The sequence below is a fragment of the Diabrotica undecimpunctata genome, chromosome 3 (genome assembly GCF_040954645.1).
Source record: "Diabrotica undecimpunctata isolate CICGRU chromosome 3, icDiaUnde3, whole genome shotgun sequence".
Lineage (NCBI taxonomy): Eukaryota > Metazoa > Arthropoda > Insecta > Coleoptera > Chrysomelidae > Diabrotica > Diabrotica undecimpunctata.
The window spans coordinates 108,778,609-108,801,605 of record NC_092805.1 but is presented as its reverse complement, the minus strand read 5'-3'; the positions used below and the strand labels follow the sequence as shown (position 1 = coordinate 108,801,605).

The 22,997-nt window shown below is 33.1% G+C and overlaps 2 protein-coding genes across 8 annotated transcripts in view; both read left to right on the top strand.

Annotated features, from left to right (window-relative positions):
• Nucleotides 1-19,542, top strand: part of LOC140437205 (arrestin domain-containing protein 5-like) — a 30,356-nt gene extending 10,814 nt beyond the window's left edge. For all 5 annotated transcript variants that reach the window (XM_072526568.1, XM_072526567.1, XM_072526570.1 and 2 more), the window contains exons 5-9: nt 8,452-8,634; nt 11,312-11,503; nt 11,554-11,683; nt 16,811-16,945; nt 19,444-19,542. In XM_072526568.1, the coding sequence (XP_072382669.1) occupies nt 8,452-8,634; nt 11,312-11,503; nt 11,554-11,683; nt 16,811-16,945; nt 19,444-19,508 (705 nt within the window). In that variant the 3' untranslated portion in view covers nt 19,509-19,542. The remainder of the gene's footprint in view (nt 1-8,451; nt 8,635-11,311; nt 11,504-11,553; nt 11,684-16,810; nt 16,946-19,443) is intronic.
• A 698-nt stretch (nt 19,543-20,240) lies between these two features.
• The window catches only part of LOC140436023 (arrestin domain-containing protein 2-like), a 54,496-nt gene continuing 51,739 nt past the window's right edge, over nt 20,241-22,997 (top strand). Inside the window, exon 1 of one of the 3 annotated variants that reach the window (XM_072524733.1) lies at nt 20,241-20,534. The gene's annotated coding sequence lies outside the window, so the exon portion shown is untranslated. Of the gene's footprint in view, nt 20,612-22,997 lie in introns of all 3 variants that reach the window. The other 2 variants (XM_072524734.1, XM_072524735.1) reach the window with 2 other exon arrangements.

The following is a 22,997-nucleotide window of genomic DNA, read 5'->3' as shown; positions in this document are numbered from 1 at the left end:
CACGTCACGTGTGGCCTCCCACTTATGCTGCCACTGGCCGATTAAAACTAATCTCTCGGGCAGCCTTATCTCACTCACCTCCCGCGCTTAATCCTGGCCCTTTCACCTGCCAGCACATGTAAAGGAACACAGCCGGTGATCACCCACAGAGCGGCAGCTGACACAGTCCTGAAGGCACATGCTACCCACAGCAGACTAGTTCTGCCGACGGGTATCATAAGCCTCTTATAAGTTGGTATTTCTACCGCCTTACTCCAGACTGGAGCCGCGTATACAACGACAGACTGTACAACAGCGTGAAGCGCCCTTCTTCTTTCGGAATTTGTTCCACCGATTAATGGGCATTATCCCCCCCAGCTCCGGCATTTTCTGAATAGCTCTGTGGGTCACTCCCCTCAAATGTTCCCCCAGCTCCCCTGGTGAAGTTTTTAAAACCTACTTGCAATTCACCAACCTGCTGATTTAGGTACCTTTTTCAGTCCGTTTTTTATAATTTTGGCCAGTACTTTGTAAGTTACATCTAAAAGTATAATACTCCTATAGTTTCCAAATTCCTGTTTGTCTCCGTTTTATGGATGAGATATACTATTGCATACTTCTACTTTTATTGTTTTTATGCTTTTTATTAGATCTTTTACATTTTCAATGGTCGGTGTCTCCTCTACTTTCTCTTAATTCGCCTTCCCATTGATTCCCAGTTGTTCTAAATCCAACCATCCAGTTCCTCGTTAAGCAACTCCTTGCTGTAATGCTTCTACCATATATCTAACTTGCCGTTCTTGTGTTTTCTGGGTGATCCTCTTTGCTCTTATAATATTTCTGGACTCTTGCATATTGTTCACTGCTTCTTTTCGCCTTGAAGCTTCTTAAGCATATGCTTTTTTTTCTCCTACACATTTTTTAGAATTTTTTCTGACAGCTTTAAATTTGCTTTTATTATGTTTAATTAGATTTTCTAGGTATTTTTACCTTGTCCTATTTCATTCGTCCAGACTTCATTTAAAATCAGCTTCAAACCATTCCTTCTTCCTCCTTTTCTTTACTTGTGCTAATCTTCTTTGATCTGCTTCTGTCATAGCTTCTTCAATTAATCCCCCACTCGATGTCAATTTCAGATTTTCATTCCAAAGTAACTTTACCGTCAAATCTACCTGAAAGTTCACCGTTTTCTAATTTCGTTCTAGAGTTAGGCGACATCATATTTTTTGTATGATACTCTTTGCTCTCTGATTTTTGGGATCCTCTCTTTTAATTTCGTAATCATTAGTAAATGGTCAGAATTTGTTATGTTTTATGTGCTTACTTTCTACCAAAATATGGGGTTGCTTGGTTACGTGTTTTACCATTTGGGAGAATCCAGGTTTTCCTTGTGGATTGTTTTGAGATTCAAAGTAGGTACTCATAATTCTCATGTCATTGTCTTGTGCGAAACCTACCAAAATCTTTTCATTCTCGTTATATTCATTATGTTTACCTTTACCTCCCGATGTTTTCCTACCTCTTCGTTCTCAACTTTTGCATTTAAATGACCTATTATATATTAATATCATATTTTAGCATCGTATTGAATAAAAGTTCTATCTTGCTATAAAATTCCTGCTTTACATTCTTTGATGCACGTTAATAAAACTTAACTTTCAAGTATTACCTCGTAATCTTAACCTACGTATCCTTTTAGTCGTGGGTTTAAACCATAGACATAATAAGAAGAACTATAGACATAATAAGAACATAAGGTCTTATTATGTTTATGGTTTGAACTCCACTACGGAATTTTGTAACCGATTACTGATTATGAAACCCGTTCCCAGCATTCTATCTTCGCTACCACTATTGTAAAAGCTGTAGTTGTTTATCAATGTTAAACAATTTCCTTTTGATTCGTTTCTTGCATTACTAGGATATATCCAACTTGTACTGTTTCATCGCTGATACTATATATTTTAGAAATTCTGCTTCGAAGATACTTCTTATATTCCAGGATCCTATCCGGACTATACTTTCGTGTCGTTTAACATTCGTTGCTCTTCTTATTACACCTATTTTTATTATTTCTATCTTGGTAATATTATCAATTTAGGAGAGTTATTTTGCACCTGGTTAGGCTCTATATAAAAAAATCTGTTTCATAACAAACCAGATATGATTGATCGTTTCCTCTCTGGAAAGCTATCTAGTTATTAGTTTTTAATGTTTAAGATTTAGTTTCTCCATAAGGTCTATTCAAACACATCAGTCCTATCACGTCACAGTTCCAGCGCCGAACGGATCAATACGTCATAAACTTACTTACTTAATCAGTAGACCCATTTGTACCTTTCCGTGTTGGGCCGTTTAAAATACAATTCATTACATTACACTATTTGACAGTCTTCTGAGGTGTCCTAGCTCTTAACGAACTTTCTCCATTCCTTCCTATTGGATGCCATCTGTGTTGCTTCCTGCCAAGTCTTACCCTTACTCTGTAGTATCTGCGAGATGTCACTGTTCCATTCTTTAATGGGTCTTCCTCTTCTGTTCTTCCCTATTGGTTTGGCGTCCCACACTCTTTTAACTTGTCTATTATTGTCCATCCGGGTTAGATGTCCGAACCATGCCAATTTTTTCTCTTTGATTGACTCGAGTATCGGTTTGATTTTGAGTCTTTCTCTTATTTCTTCATTTCTGATTCTATCAGTTCTTTTTACTCTTATCGTTCTTCTGAGGTATTTAATCTCTGCTGCCTGAATTCTGCTCTGATGTCTTTTGTTTAATATCCAATTTTCTGCTCCATATGTCACTGTAGGTCTATATATTGTTTTGTATATTGTCATCTTGGTCTTTGTTGATATTTCTTTGTTATTAAGGAATCCTCTATTTAGTGCTTGGAATAGTTGTCCTGTGTTTTCCATTCTGTTGTTAAGATCATCCTCGATGTCTCCTTTGTTGTTGATTACTGTTCCTAAGTATTTGTATGAATTTGTCTGTATTATTTTTTGTTGGTCTATCATTATTTCTATTTGATCTTCCGTCCCTTGTTTCCTTGATATTTTCATTATTTGAGTCTTCTCTTTGTTTACGTTTAAGTTGTATTTGCTTGCTTCTAGGTTCCATTTCTCTAAGTTGTATTTCAGTTTTTCTGCAGTTTCCGCAATTAATACTATGTCGTCTGCAAATATACACATCTCAGCATTTATCATTTGCATTCTGTTGCAACCGATGCAGTATTTCTTGAATGTTTTCTTACATTCTTTCACTATCTCATCTATTACATTTATGAATAGTACTGGGCTGAGACTTCCCCCTTGTCTAACTCCTTGGGTTGTTTCAAATGGTTCTGACTGTATATTTAACATTCTTACTGTATTTGTTGTTTTCATGTATATACTCTTTGTTGCTTCTATCAGTTCTTCACTTACTTGTTTCTTCTTTAGGCTTTCCCATATATCTTTTCTTTTGACTGAGTCGAATGCTTTTTCCATGTCTATAAAGCTCAGATGTATTTCTTTATTTTTCTTTAAGGCTTTTTCTATTACTTGTTGCATGGTAAATATATGGTCTTGTGTGTTGTGCCCTTTCCTGAATCCACTTTGTACATCCTCTAATTTATGTTCTATTTCTTTTCTAATTTTCCTTTCTATTATGGTTTCGTATACTTTTGCTGCTACACATAGTAGTGATATACCTCTATAGTTCCTACAGTCTCTTGTGTTTCCTTTCTTGTATATAGGTATAATTACTGCATTTGTCCATTCTCTGGGTATTACTTTTCTCTTCCATATTAGGTTATATATGTATAACAATTTTTCTTTTGCTTTTACTCCTATATATTTCATCATTTCTGGTGCTACTTCATCGCTTCCTGGTGCTTTTCCAATCTTTATCTTTCTTATTGCTTCTTCCAGTTCTTCTTTTTCTATAGTTTCTGTATTTTCCGTGTTTCTCATGGATACTCTCCTATTGTGGCTTTCCTTCTCCATTGTATTCGCTTGATTTCCATTCAGTATCAGCTGAAAATGTTCCCTCCATCTTTCCATTATTGTCTTATCGTCGTTTATTATTGTTCCTTCCTTGTTCATTATTTGTTTCAGTTTCGTTTCTTTGTTGCTTCTTAGGTTTTTCAGTGTTCTGTAAAATAATTTTACGTTTTCTGTGCTGTTTTCTTCCATTTTTTCCCCGAATTTTTCCCAACTTTTCTTTTTCTCTTTCTTAACTATCTCTTTAACTTTTGTTCTTTGTCTCTTATAATTTTCATATTTTTGTTGTGTTTTGTCTTGGATGTATTCTTTCCATAATTTCTTCTTTTCTTTTATTTCTCTTTTCACTTCATCGTTCCACCAAGATGTTCGTTTTCCTCTGTTGTTATTTCTTGTGGTTCCACATATTGATTTAGCTGTTTTTATCATCATCAATACGTCATAAAAAATATTTTTTAAAAGAAATATTCCGCGGGGTTGACATTCATCCGTTGCCATCCAGTTTACAAGAAGACAGGTTTCTACCCGTCTAACGTTGGACCGATTTTATAATTTCCGCGACGATATTTTGTGGTTTTGCCGGTAACACGTAAAGCGGTACAAGTGAAGAAAATAAAATTAACGACAAACAATTAATAGAATGTGTTAGAAAATATGTTTTATATAATTTGTCTCATGCAAAATACATGAACAATAAATTAAAAAATAATATTTAAAAGCAACTAGGAGAAGAAATGAAAACACAAGATAATGAACTTCTCTTTATTATTATTTTTTTCTTTTTTTCACTGTAACAAAAAAAAACAATTAGTTTTTAAATTCTTTTAAGTTGCCACGGCAAAGACCCCTCTGGAGAATTAAAATAATTTTTAAATGTGTCTCTTACTTACAGTCTCTTAGTTTGCCACCATATTAAATAAAAGAGGGTTCTTCCGGCCGTAAATATTTTTCCCTCTATATCTATAATAACACATAAAATTAAAAACGAAGCATATACATATTATTATGTACACGTTTTTTTTTCAAAAACACGGTAGTTTGCGTTAGTTAGATGTTATGAGAATGACTATATGATTCACGCGGCCTTGACTGATATCGTTTATTACACCCGTGTGCATCATATGCTGATTCACGCAAAAACAAGTCCATATTATTATGATTCGTGCGGTCTCGTTATCTGATATCGTTTATTAAAATTATATTATATGCCCATTCCCATACTGACTTTGTCTAATTACTGGATAAGGGACGTACAATTTATTCAGATAATTATTACACCAGTATTTCTCTAGTCCATAAATTACAGAACAGAAACACTCATTTAGTTGGAACTCTGAGAACCAACCGAAAATTAAATCCCAAACATATAATTTAATACAAAATTGTAAAAGGGACAAACGAAAGACAAACGCGATGATTATACTCTAAGTACAAAACACACGGCCGAACTCATAGAAGACAGCCAAAACTAAAAGTTGTAACTGACTACACTAAACATAAAATATACGTCGATCTGTCTGACCAAATGAAAACATACACCATCTAATTGAGAAAGAGAGTAAAGTATAAAAAGTTGGCAAGTGAACTGCTTGTGGGTACTACGTTAGTAAAGTTCCTATATTTTACACCAAGAAGTGTCAAATGAGAAAGTGACTAACAAAATTCAAAAAGAACCTCGTAGTAAACCTAGTAAAGACCATTCAACAAAACCCTAATCCTAACGAGTCATTTGTTGGAACACGTAGTTTCCAGTAATCGTCGATGTGTTTTGTTATAAAACCATTGCAGAAACTGGACGAAAAAACGCTCAATTGAAAACTCCTGAGTCAAGATATGTTTGTACGCAATGTAATAAGCATTATTGTAAGATCAATAATTGATTATGGTTGTACACTTTCTGGAACAGCCAATAAAACAAATCTACGTGAGCTGGATATTATACAAAACATATCATTCAGAATATGTCTGGGAGCAATGAAATCTACACCAGTTGAACTGTTAAGAGCTGAAGCAATCGAACCTCCATTAGAACTGAGAAGATCATTTTTAGCTGAAAAAGTGATTATTAAGTCGCTAAAGAAAAATTCACCATTCATTAGCAGCATATATAAGTTAAACGAATACGACCTAACTAAGCCTTTTTGGGTTCATAAAAACTCTCCTTCTATTTGTGATGGATTAAGAAACGTGACCTTAAAACCACAAAGGTAGGGACCGACTACTTTGATCACTTTGTTTCCTGTAATGTGAATATACCCCTTTATTTGGAGTTAGCATCATTTAATAGTATAATTATAAATGAAATTTTAGAGGAACATCCAAACTACGTCACTATATACACTGATGGATCAAAAAACACCGATCGTACAGGTTGCGCTTTTGTTATATCTAAACGTATACAGAAAAAATATAAGTTAAACAAAAACACATCTATTTTCACAGCTGAGGCAATAGCAATTCTAAAAGCACCTAAATATGTTCATCAGGAAAAGGATCAGAATGCTATAATCTTTTCCGATTCACTTTCCATTCTTAAAATCCTAAAATCAACCTCAAACACAACCAATGACATTATTTTTAGCATCCAAGCAATACTTAAACATTTACAAGATCAAAATAAATATATAAAATTCTTCTGGGTCAAAGCACACGCAGGAATAACAAACAATGAAATTGCAGATCAAATAGAGAAAAGCAGAAATTGCAGAAAAAAAAGAAAGCATAGTAATGGGAGAACAAATAAATTACGAATTAACCACAGATGAACAAATAATCATAGCCAAACAGAGAATGATGAAGAAATGGTCCTATTTATGGCAAGAGTACAGCTTTATAAATCCAAAACGTTACACCAGACTTGAAACCAAATTAAGGAGAAAACCTTGGTACAATGAAAACGATTACAGTAAAAAAAGTATAACTACTTTCAGCAGAATGAAGTTTGGTCACGCATGTTATCCAGCACATTTATTTAAAATAAAAATACTTGAGAGTCATCTTTGTGAAGCCTGTAATAAAATCGGTGACCTGGACCACATCTTTTTTGATTGTTTAATATATAGAGCTCAATCTAATGAGCTTTTCAGAAGACTTTTAAAATTAAACATTGAAAGCCCATATAATATACTGCATCTTCTTGCTTTTCTACAGAAAAGAAATTTACGATTGTTTGCTGTATTTCGTCAGAACAACGAATATACACATATATAACCACCTTTGTTGATACCTGATGTCTTTCCTTAATGTATGTATACCTATCTGTCCGAGGCCTACCTTTTATCGTTTATAAAAATGCCCTGATCGGCTCCTGGGCGAGAAGAGTGTAATCCTTGTATTGTATCTGTTTTTAAAAATTTGTGTCTGGCTGTGTGGGTATTTACCCTAAAGCTAATAAAAAAAATGTTTGAGTTGTTTTTTTGAAATACACAAATGTACAAAATAAAATTTTTGTTAATTTCTTATTAAAATAACAATGTATGGAAAAAATGATAATTTTCGTTAAAAAATAAATAAATAATAGTTGATTTAAGTATACAGTTTTTCTCAGTAACCCGCTTTTCAGGCTGTGAGAATCAAACATTGGTTCACATATTTCAGAGGCCAAATATAGTTTCTGTTGCTTACATCTATCTACTTTTAAACTACATTAACGGTACATTGATATGAGAGACCACAACTGCTTGTCGCAGCTTTTATGATTTGTGATGCGTGGGAATCGATATTTGATTCTCGCGTCTGTAAAGTCATATTACCCGTGTATTACGTCATGCTTCTCATGGCAGTGAAAGTGTTAATTTCGTGTTTTATAATATCGTTGTTCCAGAAATGAACATATTGTTTTTAAAATATAAAATAAAAATGTAATTTTTTAGACTTTTCTTAGTGTAGAATAAGTAAAATAGTCACTTTATCTAGTTTACTCGGGACACCCGACTCATTGGCGCCTTAACCTCTTAAATAGTTTTCACACCTAAATAAAAGAGGAGTAATCTTAACTTTTACGCATCAAGTAGTATTATCAGCTCAGTTCATTTTCACCCATCGCCCTTGAGGCATGTGCATTTTTAAAACACTCTCAATTCATGTATAAAATATTTCTCTACGCCGAAACCGGTTTTTTATACATACGGTTTTCTCTTTCACGTGTTATAAGGAAAGAATTTTTTGACATTGTATAGTACGCTACGGCCGTGTTGGGCCTCTCTACTTTAAAAATATTTAATTATAAGTCGATAAACTTAAAGTGATATTATTTCTCTGGAGCTATATTTGCTCACATTAACAATCCTTATCCTTCAACGGTCACTGAAGAACCAAACCTATGGAGATACATCCATACAAAAGTCATTTGAAGTAAGGCTTGGAATCAAAAGATTCAGGGAGTCAGTTACAAGGCTCCCTCAATCGTTTATATTATACTTATTATTGTATGTCTATATGTGTAGTTATATATTTCTAGAAATATGTTATCAATCTAAATATTTATTTCTTTTAGAATCCAGTGACATATCAAGATGAAACAACCATGTGCTGCATGTGTTCTGGGAACGGCCTTATTACAATGAACTTGTTTTTGGAAAAGGAAGCGTATGTAGCTGGTGAAATAGCAAACATTAAAGTGGCAGTGCATAATATGTCTAATCAAAATATTTCAGACGTAATTTTAACTCTAAAACGGGTAGGTTAATGAGAAATTGTATATAGAGTGGCCCAATGAACGCAGTTCACTTGAAATATCTTTAATGGAGAAGAGATTTTTTCGGGAAACTCAGAGACACGTTAATTTTATTTTCAAATATGTGTGTGTGTATGTGTGTGTGTGTGTGTGTGTGTGTGTGTGTGTGTGTGTGTGTGTGTGTGTGCTGTTGGTTTCTTTCGACTGTGGACTTAATCCATTAGCCAATAGTAAATTAATGGATTAACATTTTTTCATCTTAACTTGGTGTTAATTCAAGATATTTTGTATGGTACCATGTACCATACAGTACAAAATGTATGGTACATTTTGTATATGGATTTAGTACGGTTTCGGGATCTACAAAATTTAACCCATCATCAAGTTCACATTAACAAATTACTTAACTATTAACGGTACACGGATTTACAAATAAGCAATCTACTAACTTAATTTTCACCAGGGCGGTGTTGGTAAAGAAATTAAATGTATGTGAATAGAGGCAAGGGCAGTGCCTTGAGGAAAACCAAACAAAGAGAGAGAGACAGAGGGAGATAGAGATAGAGAGAAATTACCAGATGTATGTCTTATATGTGAGTAATGTGCATATAAACTGAATTTTTTGTGATTTTTTTTAAATCCACAGCGACAACGCACTATTAAAACATCAATAAGATGTTTGGAAAGTTAATTTATCGTTTTCACATATTTGAAGTGTCTTTATGTAAGATTCAAAAAAAAGGAAATAGGTTGTAGGTTAATGTATGTTATATCAAACTAAGTTTTTTTTTTAAATGCAAGACATAAATAACAGATAAAACATAAATCCGATACTTTCTCTCTCTTAAGGCACTGTCCTCGCTTCTATGTACAAACATTTTATTCCTACAACAGCACCGCTCTGGCAAACATCAAACTAGTAAATTGTTTGTTTGTAAATTATTGCAACTTTATTTATTTATTTACAAAACTCAACGGGCCTCGAAGGAATAGTACTAAAATACAATTAATATAATACTTATATGTTTATTACAAAATTGTATTAACTAGGGTGGCCTCTTCTCCAATCACACTTCTTGTCTACTAAATTGGCATAATGTTCTCTTGCATTTATCCCTGTTTGTTGCTCTTTCTTCCCAACCACAAATTCCCTCTTTTCTGCTTTTTTTTGTACGTTATCAAACCATCTTTGTCTGGGTGATCCTTTCCTTCTTTTCGTGATTAGGTCCCCTTTTAGAATCATCTTTGGCATCCTCTTCCTTTCCATTCTCATCATGTGCCCCATCCATTTCACTCTCTGTGCTTTTATGAAGCGACTGATGTTTGGTTCGTTATACAGTTCCTCTAGCTTCCTGTTTGTTCGTCGCACCCAATCTTCCACCTTTTGTCTCCATATATAGCTCCAACCCTTTTCCTTTCCCATCGTTTCAATTTCTCCATATTTGCTTTTTTCATTGTCCATATTTCACTACCTTACGTCACTGTGCACCTTATTACTGTTTTATATTACATTAACTTTGTTTTTCTCGATACATATTTGGATTTCATCATTGGTCTTGGGCTTCCCATCTTTTTATTTCTCTTTGCCAATCTGACAATTAGTTCCCGTTCTTCCCGACCTTTCTCTTCTATAATAACCCCCAGATAAGTAAAATGGACCACCCTCTCGAAATTATATTCCCATGATTCATTAGATTAGAAAGTAAACTGCCCTTCTTCTTTTTGCTCTGTATTTCCGAGTATCATGTACTTTGACTTTTCCTGGTTTTTTATCCTGGCGACACCTCTGTAAGTTTCACATGCCAATCTATCACCTTTTTGTATATGGGGCATAATAAAGCTTTGGTCCAATCTTTGAACATACTTTTCTCTTCCCATATCCTCTTAATAATACTATACATCCTTTTAAGCAGTTCCTCCCCTCAATTGCACCTTTATTGGTTAAGTAATTTTTTAACATAAACTTAATGATGGGTTGAATTTCTAGAGTCCGAAACCGGTCGTCTCAGTTACAATAAAACCAATGGTGAAAAGTCTTTTTCTTTTTTACCTTTTGAAAGTGGACTCACCTTTGAGAATAATTTATCATAAAATTGAAATACCTTTAAAATGATGTCCCATTTGACCCCCATATAAGATTCTTGAAGGGAGTAACTATAGGTACATTAATTTATGATCAGAAGATGTCCCATCAATGGATCATTAATACACGCTGTATATTATATTCCATACTTTTTTTTCTCTTGGCTTGGACAATTATCATTCAGCCAGTCTCAATAAACTTGATCTTTATTAAAGAATTTAAATATGTAAATTAGTGAAACATGCTTAATATAATAATAATAATTATTCCGTACTTAGCTAATGTACATACTATGTTAATAAATACTTTATTATACCTTTATTATAATTTATTTATTGAAAGACATCATGTGAAATACATATTGTGTACATCTTACAAATAAAAATATCTACCTACTATGTTAATAAATACAACTATGGTAATTTTTTTTTTCACTACATTAGGACATAAAGCCGATTCAACACCTCGGAGGTTTAGATCCTCTTAGTAATAATTGTTTTACTATATTTTTATTTTTTTTTTCTTATTTTATTTCTTTTTTTATATTTTTTTAATGTATTTTTATATTCCATACTTATCTACTGTTTTATATTTCAGCATATAGAATATACAACTACCTTACCAAATACTCATTACAAGCATGAAAGCGATATTATAGCACATGCATCAGATACAGGAGTAGGTGCTCACGGCGAAAGAATGTACATTTTCAATTTTGTGATACCAGCTACCGCTGCGATATATAATTTTGCTGGATGCAGTTTATTTAAGCAATGGTTTGTTTTAAAAGTAATTAAATAACATCCTTTTTTATACGTTTAGTTATTGTTGACTTCTAGGTTAAAGGAGTGATAAAGGGATTTCATTCAAACTTGGAAATATCCGCTAATTTAAAACTGGGTCACATTTCGTTTCTTGGAAATCCTGTTGGCTTACCTTCTGCACCAACTATGCCTTATTATGAACCGGGTAATGTATAACACACTCTTACTGTATAGATTTTTTAGCTTAGGTAATTTAAAAACAAAAGTTAGACATTTGGAATTAAGAGCATTTAAAGTTGGGATTTGACGCAAATGTGTAGTATGAGGTATTACAAAAAGACTCTCATCTAGGAATTCGTAAATTTTTAAGTGGAACTATTCTTAAATATACAATCAAAACGTCAAACTCATTATTTTGCTAGTAACTTAAAAACTTGTCTATTTAGAGAATTGACGTCAACAGACAACTTTTTGGAAAAAAGATGAAAATGAACAACAAAATCGCTTTGTCAAAAGTTTTTGAATATTGTTTAAAACTTTTTTATTATTTATTAAAATTTGTTTAAATGAACCAAAACTTGAGGGTCTTATCATGTTTGAATTGTATGCAAAAGATAGGCCAGATCGGTTGAATAGTCCATTTCAAACTGGGTAGTAGAAATAAATGACACACACTGCGATTACTCACAATCTATAGATTCTGTCTAAAAGTCTGTCATTTATTTCTACTACCCAGTTTTTATTGAGTTTAAATTATTCTATAATATGTCACTTTATTTTATGACCTCTAAATTTGTATATACAAATTGTTTATGTTCCTTTAAAATTCATTAGTACCAACCAAGTAATGGTTCTGAAAGTAATCTTCTGAAAAAATCATAGTATCATGAGTTTTTTCTGGTTTTTCCTCATGACTTATAATGGAATTACTAAAAAGAGAATTTTATGATCATGATTTGATGTGGTCGTCGTTTTAACCTTTCGTGACTGGCGCCCGTTTTCTGTGCACCGATAGTGTTTTTGAATGTGAAAAGCGTGACATATAGTACATGTGACTTTTTTTTATGACCAAGCATTATAAATTATTATTATATTTATTTTACTAAAAATGTACAAAAGAAAAATGTAAATATACAAAAAGAAATAAAAAATATAATTTATGTATAGCTTTAAACCATATTATAAGAATATCATTCTGCACATACAAATTAAATGTTCAAGGCACAAGAACTTGGTACATTTTTTACACGAGAAACATGGTGGTCAATTTTTTAGCACCCAGCATACGAGTTATCAAGTTTACTACCCTTGTTCGTGATGTGTGTTTTGCCCACTTACTTTTTTCATCTTTTCCAACCAAATAAGGTACATGTGCGGAGCTGACTTCTAGGTGCTTATCTTTAATTTCATTCTCAGATTCAGAATATATTTCTTGCATCTCTATTATATGCTCTTCGCTGTCTTCAGCGTTGTCGTTCACTACCTCTTCATTATGTTCATCTTCACTGAGACAGTCTAACATTAGCCGCTGTAGTTGTTCTTGCTCTTTTTCATATAATGCCATCTATCAGATAATTATATTATTACTAAACATAAACAATTTTCAGAATATTATTTCTTACCATTTATGAAATACAAGAAAAATATACCCAATCTTTCAATATGTTTATCTGTGAATTTACTATGTAATTTTTACTGGCGGTGAACGTTGGTATTAGGTATTTTTAAGTTAAAGTTGATTTGATGAGGTTCTTAAACTAGTTTCTTGTGGCATACACACACACACACACACACATATATATATATATATATATATATATATATATATATATATATATATATATATATATATATATATATATATATATATATATATATATATATATTCCCATATAAATATAGTATATTTATATTGGATTAAGCCATAATTAACTGTTATAAAAATTATCCATGAGCTGTTCATTACATCTGTTATTAGCAGATATTTTCAAGGAGAAATTTGGACAAAACATTTTGCATAAACATGATTAACAACTCACAGTATGGTGGAGGTATGTAGAAGACGTCTCAATTTGGCCTCATAGACCAGAAGCACTGAATAAATTTCTATCCAATGTTAATGGACGTTGGGTAGAAATTTATTATTTATTTATTTCTGGATAAACTTAAGTAGGTACATTTTAAAACTTTTAGTGATAAACATATGAACAATAATGCAACTTAGCAACAACGGTACTCTGAAATATTGGGGAATACATATCGACAACGCGTAATATTTGACGGTTCGATTATAGCTCATATTTGATCAAAATTAATCATTTGCTTATCTTCTACCCACGGAAATATGTAGGTATCAGTTATTTTACTGCATTTTCTAAACAATTATGCCGATATATTAATAAACAAGTTCACTACTTTGGCAACAAATTGTTTCTGGATTTGTTTTTTAGTGCCGAGGTTGTAAATAAAGTTCGCAATCATAAAGTCTCCAACTTTGACTTGAATTTTTTGACGCAGTTTTGCAAGTGGCGTGTTCATTTCTTTCGTATTTCCTTGTGAAAAATTCAACTGTCTTGAATCATCATCTGACTTTGTTGGGTGTCTGAACTGACAAACTTAGAATCGTCGAATTCATCATGAAGAGATATTGTGTCACTGGAATTATTATGGGAAGAACTTCAAGATTTTTTCTTTAACTTATTTTCTGCAGTGTTAGTTTTGCTAGTTTTTGATTTCTGAACTATTTTGGGTCGTTTTATTTCTCTATTTTCAGCTTCTCTGAACCTAGCAGCCACTTCCTCCGTCGTTACTACCTCTCCGTACCGCAGCTGCTGTAAACGGGGTAGGTTGGTTTTTTTTTACAACTTGTATTTCACTTTTCAAGAATATTTTTTCACGAATTGCTTCAGCGAAGATTTGAACAATTGCAGAAGTTGAACATGTAATAGAAGAATCAATAACAGTAGCTGGTAATGATGGTAACTCAGAAGGTCCAGCCTTTTCCAATTCTGATGAACCTGAATGGCCAGGTCCTTCCGTTTCCGGAACAAAACCAACAGATGAATTTGAATTTCCAGTTTCTTGCATTTCTGGAGCAGGTTCGATTACAGAACCAACAACACTTCTTAGTTTTCTTTTCTGATAAGGTAGAAGCGCTATTGGATCAAACGTCTTCAATTTACTGGACAAATTTCTGTAGTGATAAAACCTGTTTCAATAGTTGGTTTTGTCATAGCGTCTGTCTTAGCTAAGTCCAAGAGTTCCACAAAATCACGCTTTTGCAAACGCTCCGTTCCAACTCCAATATTGGCCAATTTTCCACCAAATTGGTGGAACAAAATACACATTTGTCAAGGGATTTAATTTTGTCTGTGAGATGGCTAGGGAATTTGATAATTTGGATATTAGAATCCATAACAAGTTCTATTATGCGTAGACTCATGTGGCTACTGTGACCATCATATCGAAGTAGAGCGGTTGCATCCGGTAGTCCCAGATCAGAACGTTTTTTGCAGGCATGGGGTATAAAACAAGTTTCCATCCATTCATTTTGCGATGTTGCGTACACTGTATCAGGATAAGCAGCGGGTGATGTCCAACGAGCCTGTACCGCAGCTCCTTTGAATATAATCAAAGGTGGAAGTATTATGCCATCTGTCGCCATACTTGCCAACACTGTTGTGTTTTCTCTACCTGAAACCACGCTAGCGACTCAAGGTATTTCTTTTGATACCTATACCACGGATTATTGAGGTATCTGAACTAAATAAGATTGATCAGCATTAAATTTAAATGATGGTAGGAAGTTCTTCAAGGTTAGTCTAGGAAGGCGGGACATAAACCCAATATAGCAATGTAACACGCAGCTCTGCACTAATTGAAGCAGTTCATATTTTGAACAAGGATAGCTCACTTTCAATCATTCCATGAGACATTGAGCAATATCATGTTCCACTTCAGGTGTCAGAATAGGATTTCTTCCACCACCTAGTTTTCCTTCTGCAATTTTGCAACCTTTTATTTTATTGAAGATAATAGAAATTGGTATTCCGTAAAGACTAGAAGCTTGCCAATATGTTAAATTATTGGTTGAAACGTCAGCAACTGCTTTAATCTTCTGCTAAATATGGCCGCGTCGGTCTCTTCTTAATAGAGGTTCGTGGCATCTGAAAGATTTTATGGGGTAAAATTGTTTGGGGTAAAAGAAAACATGTTTTCCTTTACTCCAATCATGTGTTTCCATTTACCCCGAACGTATTATTTGGATGGGTTAAATGAAAACACTTCCTAGTTTACACCTGAACAATATTAGGTATGTACCTAACCTTAAAAACAACATGTAAACAGACCATTTGTTTACCATGGTACATATTAAGACTAACAATATAAACATATTTAGTAATAAAAAAGAGGTTCTTTGATCGTTTGCTTGGTTTGCTCGTCAAATTATACTATAGTAAATAATTTAAATTAGCTTATATATAATATTATAGAATGTTAGGAGCATTGTTGCCGCTACAACTAACAGACATACTTCATATTGATAAGCGGGATATTTGCATAGAGTGTTTGATCTGTTTTCATTTCCATTTCCTCTGATTGGCCCTATTAAAGGAAGGAAATGTTTTTATTTCAAAATAAGCAATTTGCATTTGCTTTTCAATTTCTCAATTGAGAAGCAAATCGAAACGTCAAATACTATATATTTACAATTAAAATTGTGGTTCATTTCCAATAAATATAATAGATAACATGGCAAGTAATACTTCATTTTAAGTTATTTTCAACGACATCTACACATCTAACGGTTTCAAATTAAAAACCTTAAAATATTCGTAGAATACAGTAAAATAATAATTAAAAATGGTGATCAGAAAGTTTTAACCATAGGTGTCGCTGAAAAACTTTCGCTGAAAAAAACAAAGTATCTTTAAAATTATGTAGTATTGTCTTATGATCCCATATAAAATTATTTTAGAAAATGGCGTCCATCTACCTGTAAAAAATATAGAAACGTCAAAAAACTAGGAGCAGGTGACAGTTCAGTTGCTAAAACTGATAACTATATAGGTGTCGTTGAAAATAACTTGAAACGAACTTTCCTATGAACTATTTTTTGCATATGATACCATTTAAAATTATCTTACAAAATATCGCTTGTCAGTAATTTTTTATTTTTGCAATATGAAAACGTTTTAAAAATTATAAAAATTGGTTTAGTTACTAAACAAATTATTACTTATTAAGGTTCATAGTTCAGAAATTATAATGAAGACGAGTATTGTAAAATTTTCAATCAATAACAGCTAAAATAAAATGGTTTTAATTATAGGTGCACTTTCACCAACACCGTTATTTAACACAACATCTAATTCTCACCTTCCGTCAGAAAATCCAAGAGCTCCACCATATTCTACAGGAGCTTCATCAACCAATAACTTTAATGGCAGTCTGTGTGCAGAAAACGGTAAGACTAACGATATGTATTTGTTAACATATATTAAATAGTGTTACACGTTTTTCTGTAGATTAAGAGATAAAGTGAAGCAAACGTGCTTTAACTTACTTTATTTTAACTCACTAAATTACAAATATCATGAATTCTAATAATTATAGTAATAATTATCGCTTATAGCGATATGTAATTCATACGTATTATAGCTTACAAAACAATTCGCCGATATTGATAAATCGAATGTCGCCATAGCGGGCTTATAAAATATACGTCCAGTGGAAGTACAGAGGCCTAACTCGTGCGATAACATGAAATTCCAGCAAGTTAGCGCGATAAAAACATCGATAGAAACGGTGTGAGGAACATTTGAGAGAAAAGAGTATTCTCGGCTTCACCAAATCACAGCTCGCAATTATGGGTCACACAACGTCGGCTCTTCTTTCATGCTGATTTATCTTCTTAGTGACCAGGTACGGTCCCTCCCAGGGCCTCTGTAACTTGAGACTCAGACCTTTTCTTCTTATTGGTTGGCAGAGACAGGCTGCATAACTTTTCTTAAAGCTAAGGAGAGTGTATTTCTGATAAAACCTAGCTTTGATCTCGTACTGGTGAGTTGTAGTTTATTTATAGTACTGGCCAACTCGTAAGCCCTAATCCTTTATAACGGTAACATACTCGGGGAGTGTCTCTAAGGATTGTAGGAGGTGGATGGGAAGCTTTATCTCTCGACCAGTCGATAGCATTGCTGCAATATATAACCACAGTATTTAGCATTAAACTGTGGTATAACTAAATAGTTGCCTCATATTGGGAGATTCGGTAGACTAGTCCTAGTCTCTCTGGTTTTCACGTATAAACAGGGACAGGTAGTTGTTGATAGTCGGGTTATGTCTTTCTATCAGCCGTCGGACTGACGATGAAGTGGTGTCCTTCTGGTCTTCTTAATTCCCAGCAAAACCATCATGGTCTCCCAAACTTATAATTCGAAGTGACGCTCCTGGTCGGAATGAAGCAAAAGTGGATCTCTATGTCGGAAAATGCCATTCAAAATGTCCCCGGAACGGCTATCATAGACCTCTGTCAGCACGTTCTTTACAAATGTCATTGGGAGAATACTGTGTGGTACTGTTCTTGTTAGTTCCATCTGGACTCTAACATTTGCGAGTGCTGGCATCATCTAAACACAAGGAGTCCCACTGAAGCAATTGCCCTTCAATGCTTACCCATATTTGGAAATCTCCTGCTACTGTGGCCTAGCTCCACTGTGCATTCAATATTTGTTAGCATCATCTTCCTAGTCGTAATGTCTGCTGGAGCTCTACATCAGGCAGTCCATCGATGAAGCATTGGATGGTGATTTAGTGCAGAAAATCTTCCGGGGCTGTAGGCCAAGTGAGTCTGTTCTCTTTTCTACATCCGCTCCGTATGCTTGCACAGATTTTAGATACTTTCAGTTGACTCTAGTATACTTCATTATTAGCTGCCATATCTTAGTTTTAGAATCGTTTTGATGGTCTCATAACTCTTTTGTGCATGCTTTGGGGTGTTTTGGAGGATACAGATAGCTTTACCTCAAAGTGTTAATCTAAGAATCGCTGCATTCTGTTTATTTGCCCACTCATTATTTTGTGCAGCGGCTTAGAATTGTCTTGTAAAAACTGGCCAGGAGGTCTTGCCGTCAAATATAGGAGGCTTAATTACTTTGTTATCAGGAGAACAAACCACTTCTGGTTTACCTTCAACTCTCAGTTGCTTGGTCTTCTGCATTTCTAGGCGGATATTTTCATAGTTCTGGTTACCTCATCGTGTCTTTTTTGTCTCTTTTATTTTTCTTTTCATATTTCTCTTTTCACACGTTCTTTTGTCTCTTCGATTAATTTTTTCATATCTACTTTACTCATTTTTGATATTTATGAGTAACTCTCTGTTTCCCTGAGGACGTCTCTCTATAGCTTGTTATCGACCTTTTTCTTTTTCTTCGTGTCATTTTTCGTCAGCCTATTTATCTTCTTGACGACGCCTCTATTCCGCTTTCTTTTCTTTACGACGACGTCTCTGTTCAACTTTTGGTAGACGTTTTTCTTTTTCGTCTTGCCATTTTTCTTCATGACGACGTCTCTCTTCAGCTTTCTTGTCTTCCTGACGGCGTTTCTCTTCAGCTTCTTGTCGACGTTTTTCCTTTTCTTCTTGCCGTTTTTCTAAACTCCAAAAACTCACAATTATAAATATGTATCATAAATTCTAATTACAATAATAATTATCGCTTATACTTCACATGGATATAGCTTACAAAACAATTCGCTGATCAATCAAAGTGCGCCTCGGCGGGGTTCTATAATAAGAACTTCTGTTCTAGAAATAGCCAGCCGAAGGACGGCGGTCGCGGTCGAACCCGTGCGATTACACAAACTTCCAGAAAGTTACTAATCCACTTTTTTTTAAATAATGCCAGTTCCTTAAATATAGTTATTAGGCAAGAATTTACTTTAATATTATCATTTTAATTATAGGTAAAACCGCAGAAGATTCACCTCCTTCTTATGAAGAAAGTATAAAACCATCAGCACCAAGTTAGTTGTAAGAAACATTAGAAATAAAAAATATGTTAGTATAAAATGATTTTTTGTTTCCTTATTGACAGAAGATAATCTATAGAACCAGTTATATTCGTTCAAATAAATGATAGGTATACCTATCTGGTTCCTTACCTGCTTATACGAAATCCTCGCCTTATTATATATTTCTTGGTATCTCGAAGCCCTCAAAATATTTTTCATAGAGGGCTAGGTCTCTAAGGTGTTTTATTCACATATTTTACCTATTTTCCTCCTTTTTCCCTATCTACACCTACGGTTACCATGAGGTGATTCTCACGTCCTTGTTAGAAGATATTTCATGGAAAGAAGCTATAATGGTGTACGACTTACACCTCGCGGCTACACACCCTATCGATTCTCTTTCTATTTACCAATCCTTACTCCAGCATCCAGAGTAACAAGTAGGGAGAAATCAATGAACCACAGGAAGAAACAGTTTGGTTAAGTCAGTGCCTAGCCCTGCCAACTATCCATCCTACCTACACAATACAATACAAAACATTTGGTTATGCTAATCCTTAGTTTCAATTTTATGTAGGTGATAGGTCTGCAAATCTTGTATCCTATCCGAGTAACTATTACAACGGGAAACTACGATTAATATTCCATTAGTCAAATGGCCAATGAAACGAGTATAACTCCAATAGTAGTTCAACACGTGTTAAAAAACAGGGATATTGGCGTTATCGTGTTCAAACCCCTTGGCAAAATAGAATTACTTGTGTTTTGTGACAACTCGAGGAAGAAAATGATTAGTATTCAAATCTTTATTTTAAACATTTTATTTAAAAATAAAACTCATTTTTTCCTAATGCCAAGCAGAATGTTTTTCCTTAATTAAAATTGCAAAATTTTATTTTAGGTACGCCTATGATAGAGTATTTCATTTATGTCCATCCTCAAGGATATTAACATTGGTCAATTATTTACTATTTTACAATATCAAATTAAGTCCAGTTATTTTTAATCCTTATACATTTTAGTGTTATCCATAATTCATTAGTGTAAGTATATAGATATTGTTTGTGACTATTAAAAAAACAAGGTGTTGTCACTTTAACATTTTTTTCATTTGGAGTAAGTATCATAATCTCTTCTTAATTTGTATCTTCTGAATGAATCATTTCATATGAAAAATTCCATTCATTTTATACTGAGATTTGCTACATTGTTTATATTAAGATTTACTACATAAAGTGTCATTACCCTTCTGAAACTTAATTCATAATTTTGAGGTTAGATCATCCCTTATCTCCACTTATCTCATATTATATCTGTTATAATTATTTATGCTTATCTCCTTAAGCTTAAGACTATGAAATCTTGTTATGTGAAATAGTTTTGTACTATTTATTTTATGTGATAAAAATTCATTAAAGTAAAACCTGTATCTATCAGTATTATCAAAATTATCTTTATGTCATTGTCATAGTAAATTGCCTTTCCCTTTATACAATACCATTGACGGAGTATTGAAAAATTTTTATTTGCCATATTTGGATATTCTTTTGTAGAATTAAACCACAGTATATTGCTAACGAATTCTTTATAACGCAATATACTGTGCAACTATATCCCAAATAACAAATATACAAGTAGTTATAATTATACTAAAATATAGATACCAAACAAAAATAAAAAACAAGTCATAATATTTTTTTTGTATTCTAAAATAAACACATTTCTGCTTTAAGTTTCTGTTTATATTCAAATGTGCTAATTTAATTGAGTATTTCAATAAACTATGATACTAAAATCACCCACAAAGTTCAAAATATATAAATTATATATATATATATATATATATATATATATATATATATATATATATATATATATATATAATGTAGTTTTTTGTTTTAATTTTTAGTATGTTTTGAGAAAGAGTTAAATAAACTCTAAACCTTAAAGAGTTTTACTTTACGGCCAGTATTTGATTACAACACCCAAAATATCCATATATAAATACTAGTAAATTTGCCCGTTGCATGTGGGCAATCGATTGTCATCTACAGTCAGTCATCAAATTTTTAAAATAATAAACTTTTTGAATATAATCCAAGTAAATAGAAAGTATGATCTAGTGCACTTCTGACCTGACATCATGGTTTTTTTACTATATATATATATATATATATATATATATATATATATATATATATATATATATATATATATTTATGGCACGCTATATACAGTATATGTACAATATGTCTAAAGTCATTTGATTTGATGTGTCATAATGCTAGTATTAATCTAGCCGTTTATTTTGTAATCAGTCAGAGGCCCTATTTACCTTATGCTTTATATATAAAGCAAATATTATCATCTAAAGTGTCATGTAATATGTTGTATGATGCTTGTTCAATAATAACGAAGAAGATGTGTAGTGCCTTTTTGGTAGTCTCTTTGTTTGTTTTTTCTATTTAAATATATTTGTTATATCCTCCCCTTTTATTTGCTGTGTTGCATGTTAGGACTCGATCAGTTGTTTATTTTGTACTCAGCCTGGGGACTTCTCTAAGTCAATAATTCAAAATTTGTCTTATAGTAAATCCATTTTTATCCATAGTGCCCTATGATATCTCCTATATTATAGGGCACCAATCATACACTTATTAATAATGAAGATACTGTGTAGTGACCTTTTAGAAGTTGCCTTGTTTGTTTTTTTTTGTCATGTTTGTTTATTTTGTATACAACCAGAGGCCTTCTTTAAGTCAATAAATCAAAATTTGTCTTATAGTAAATCTATTTTTATCTATAGTGCCCTATAACATCTTGTATGTTGATATATGTTCGTTAATAATGAAGATACTGTGTAGTACCCTTCTGGTAGTTGCCTTATTTTTTTTGTATCTGAATATATTAGTTATATCCTCTTCTTTAAGACAAGGATGCTGTATATCCCCAACATTATTCAAAATATACCTCGAAGCAGCACTCAACAAATGGAAGAAAAAATGTACGAATATGGGCATACTACTAATAGACTTAACTTTGTACACTCTGTGCTTTGCGGATGACCAGGTCATCATCGCACAGGACTCTGAAGACCTTAGTTACATGATGCGAAAACTATTAGAAGAGTTTACAGAGTGGGGTTTGGAAGTGAATATGGAAAAAACTGAGTACATGAGTATCGGAGGAGATCAACATAACCTTCTCGTAGAGGAAAATCAAGAGATCAAACTATGTGATGACTACAAATACCTAGGAGTAAAGATCACTCAGGACGGAAAATTAGATGCAACCATTAAGGAACGAAAAACACAGGGAAGGAAAGGCGTAGCCTTACTGAACAGCGTACTGTGGGATAAAAACATCTCTAAAGAAAATAAAAGAAGAATATACAACACCATAATAAAAAGTATCACACATATGGATGCGAAGTGTGGCCCCTAAAAGACAGAACAGAGAAAATGATTAGAGGAACAGAAATGGACTTCTGGCGCCGCTCGGCGGGA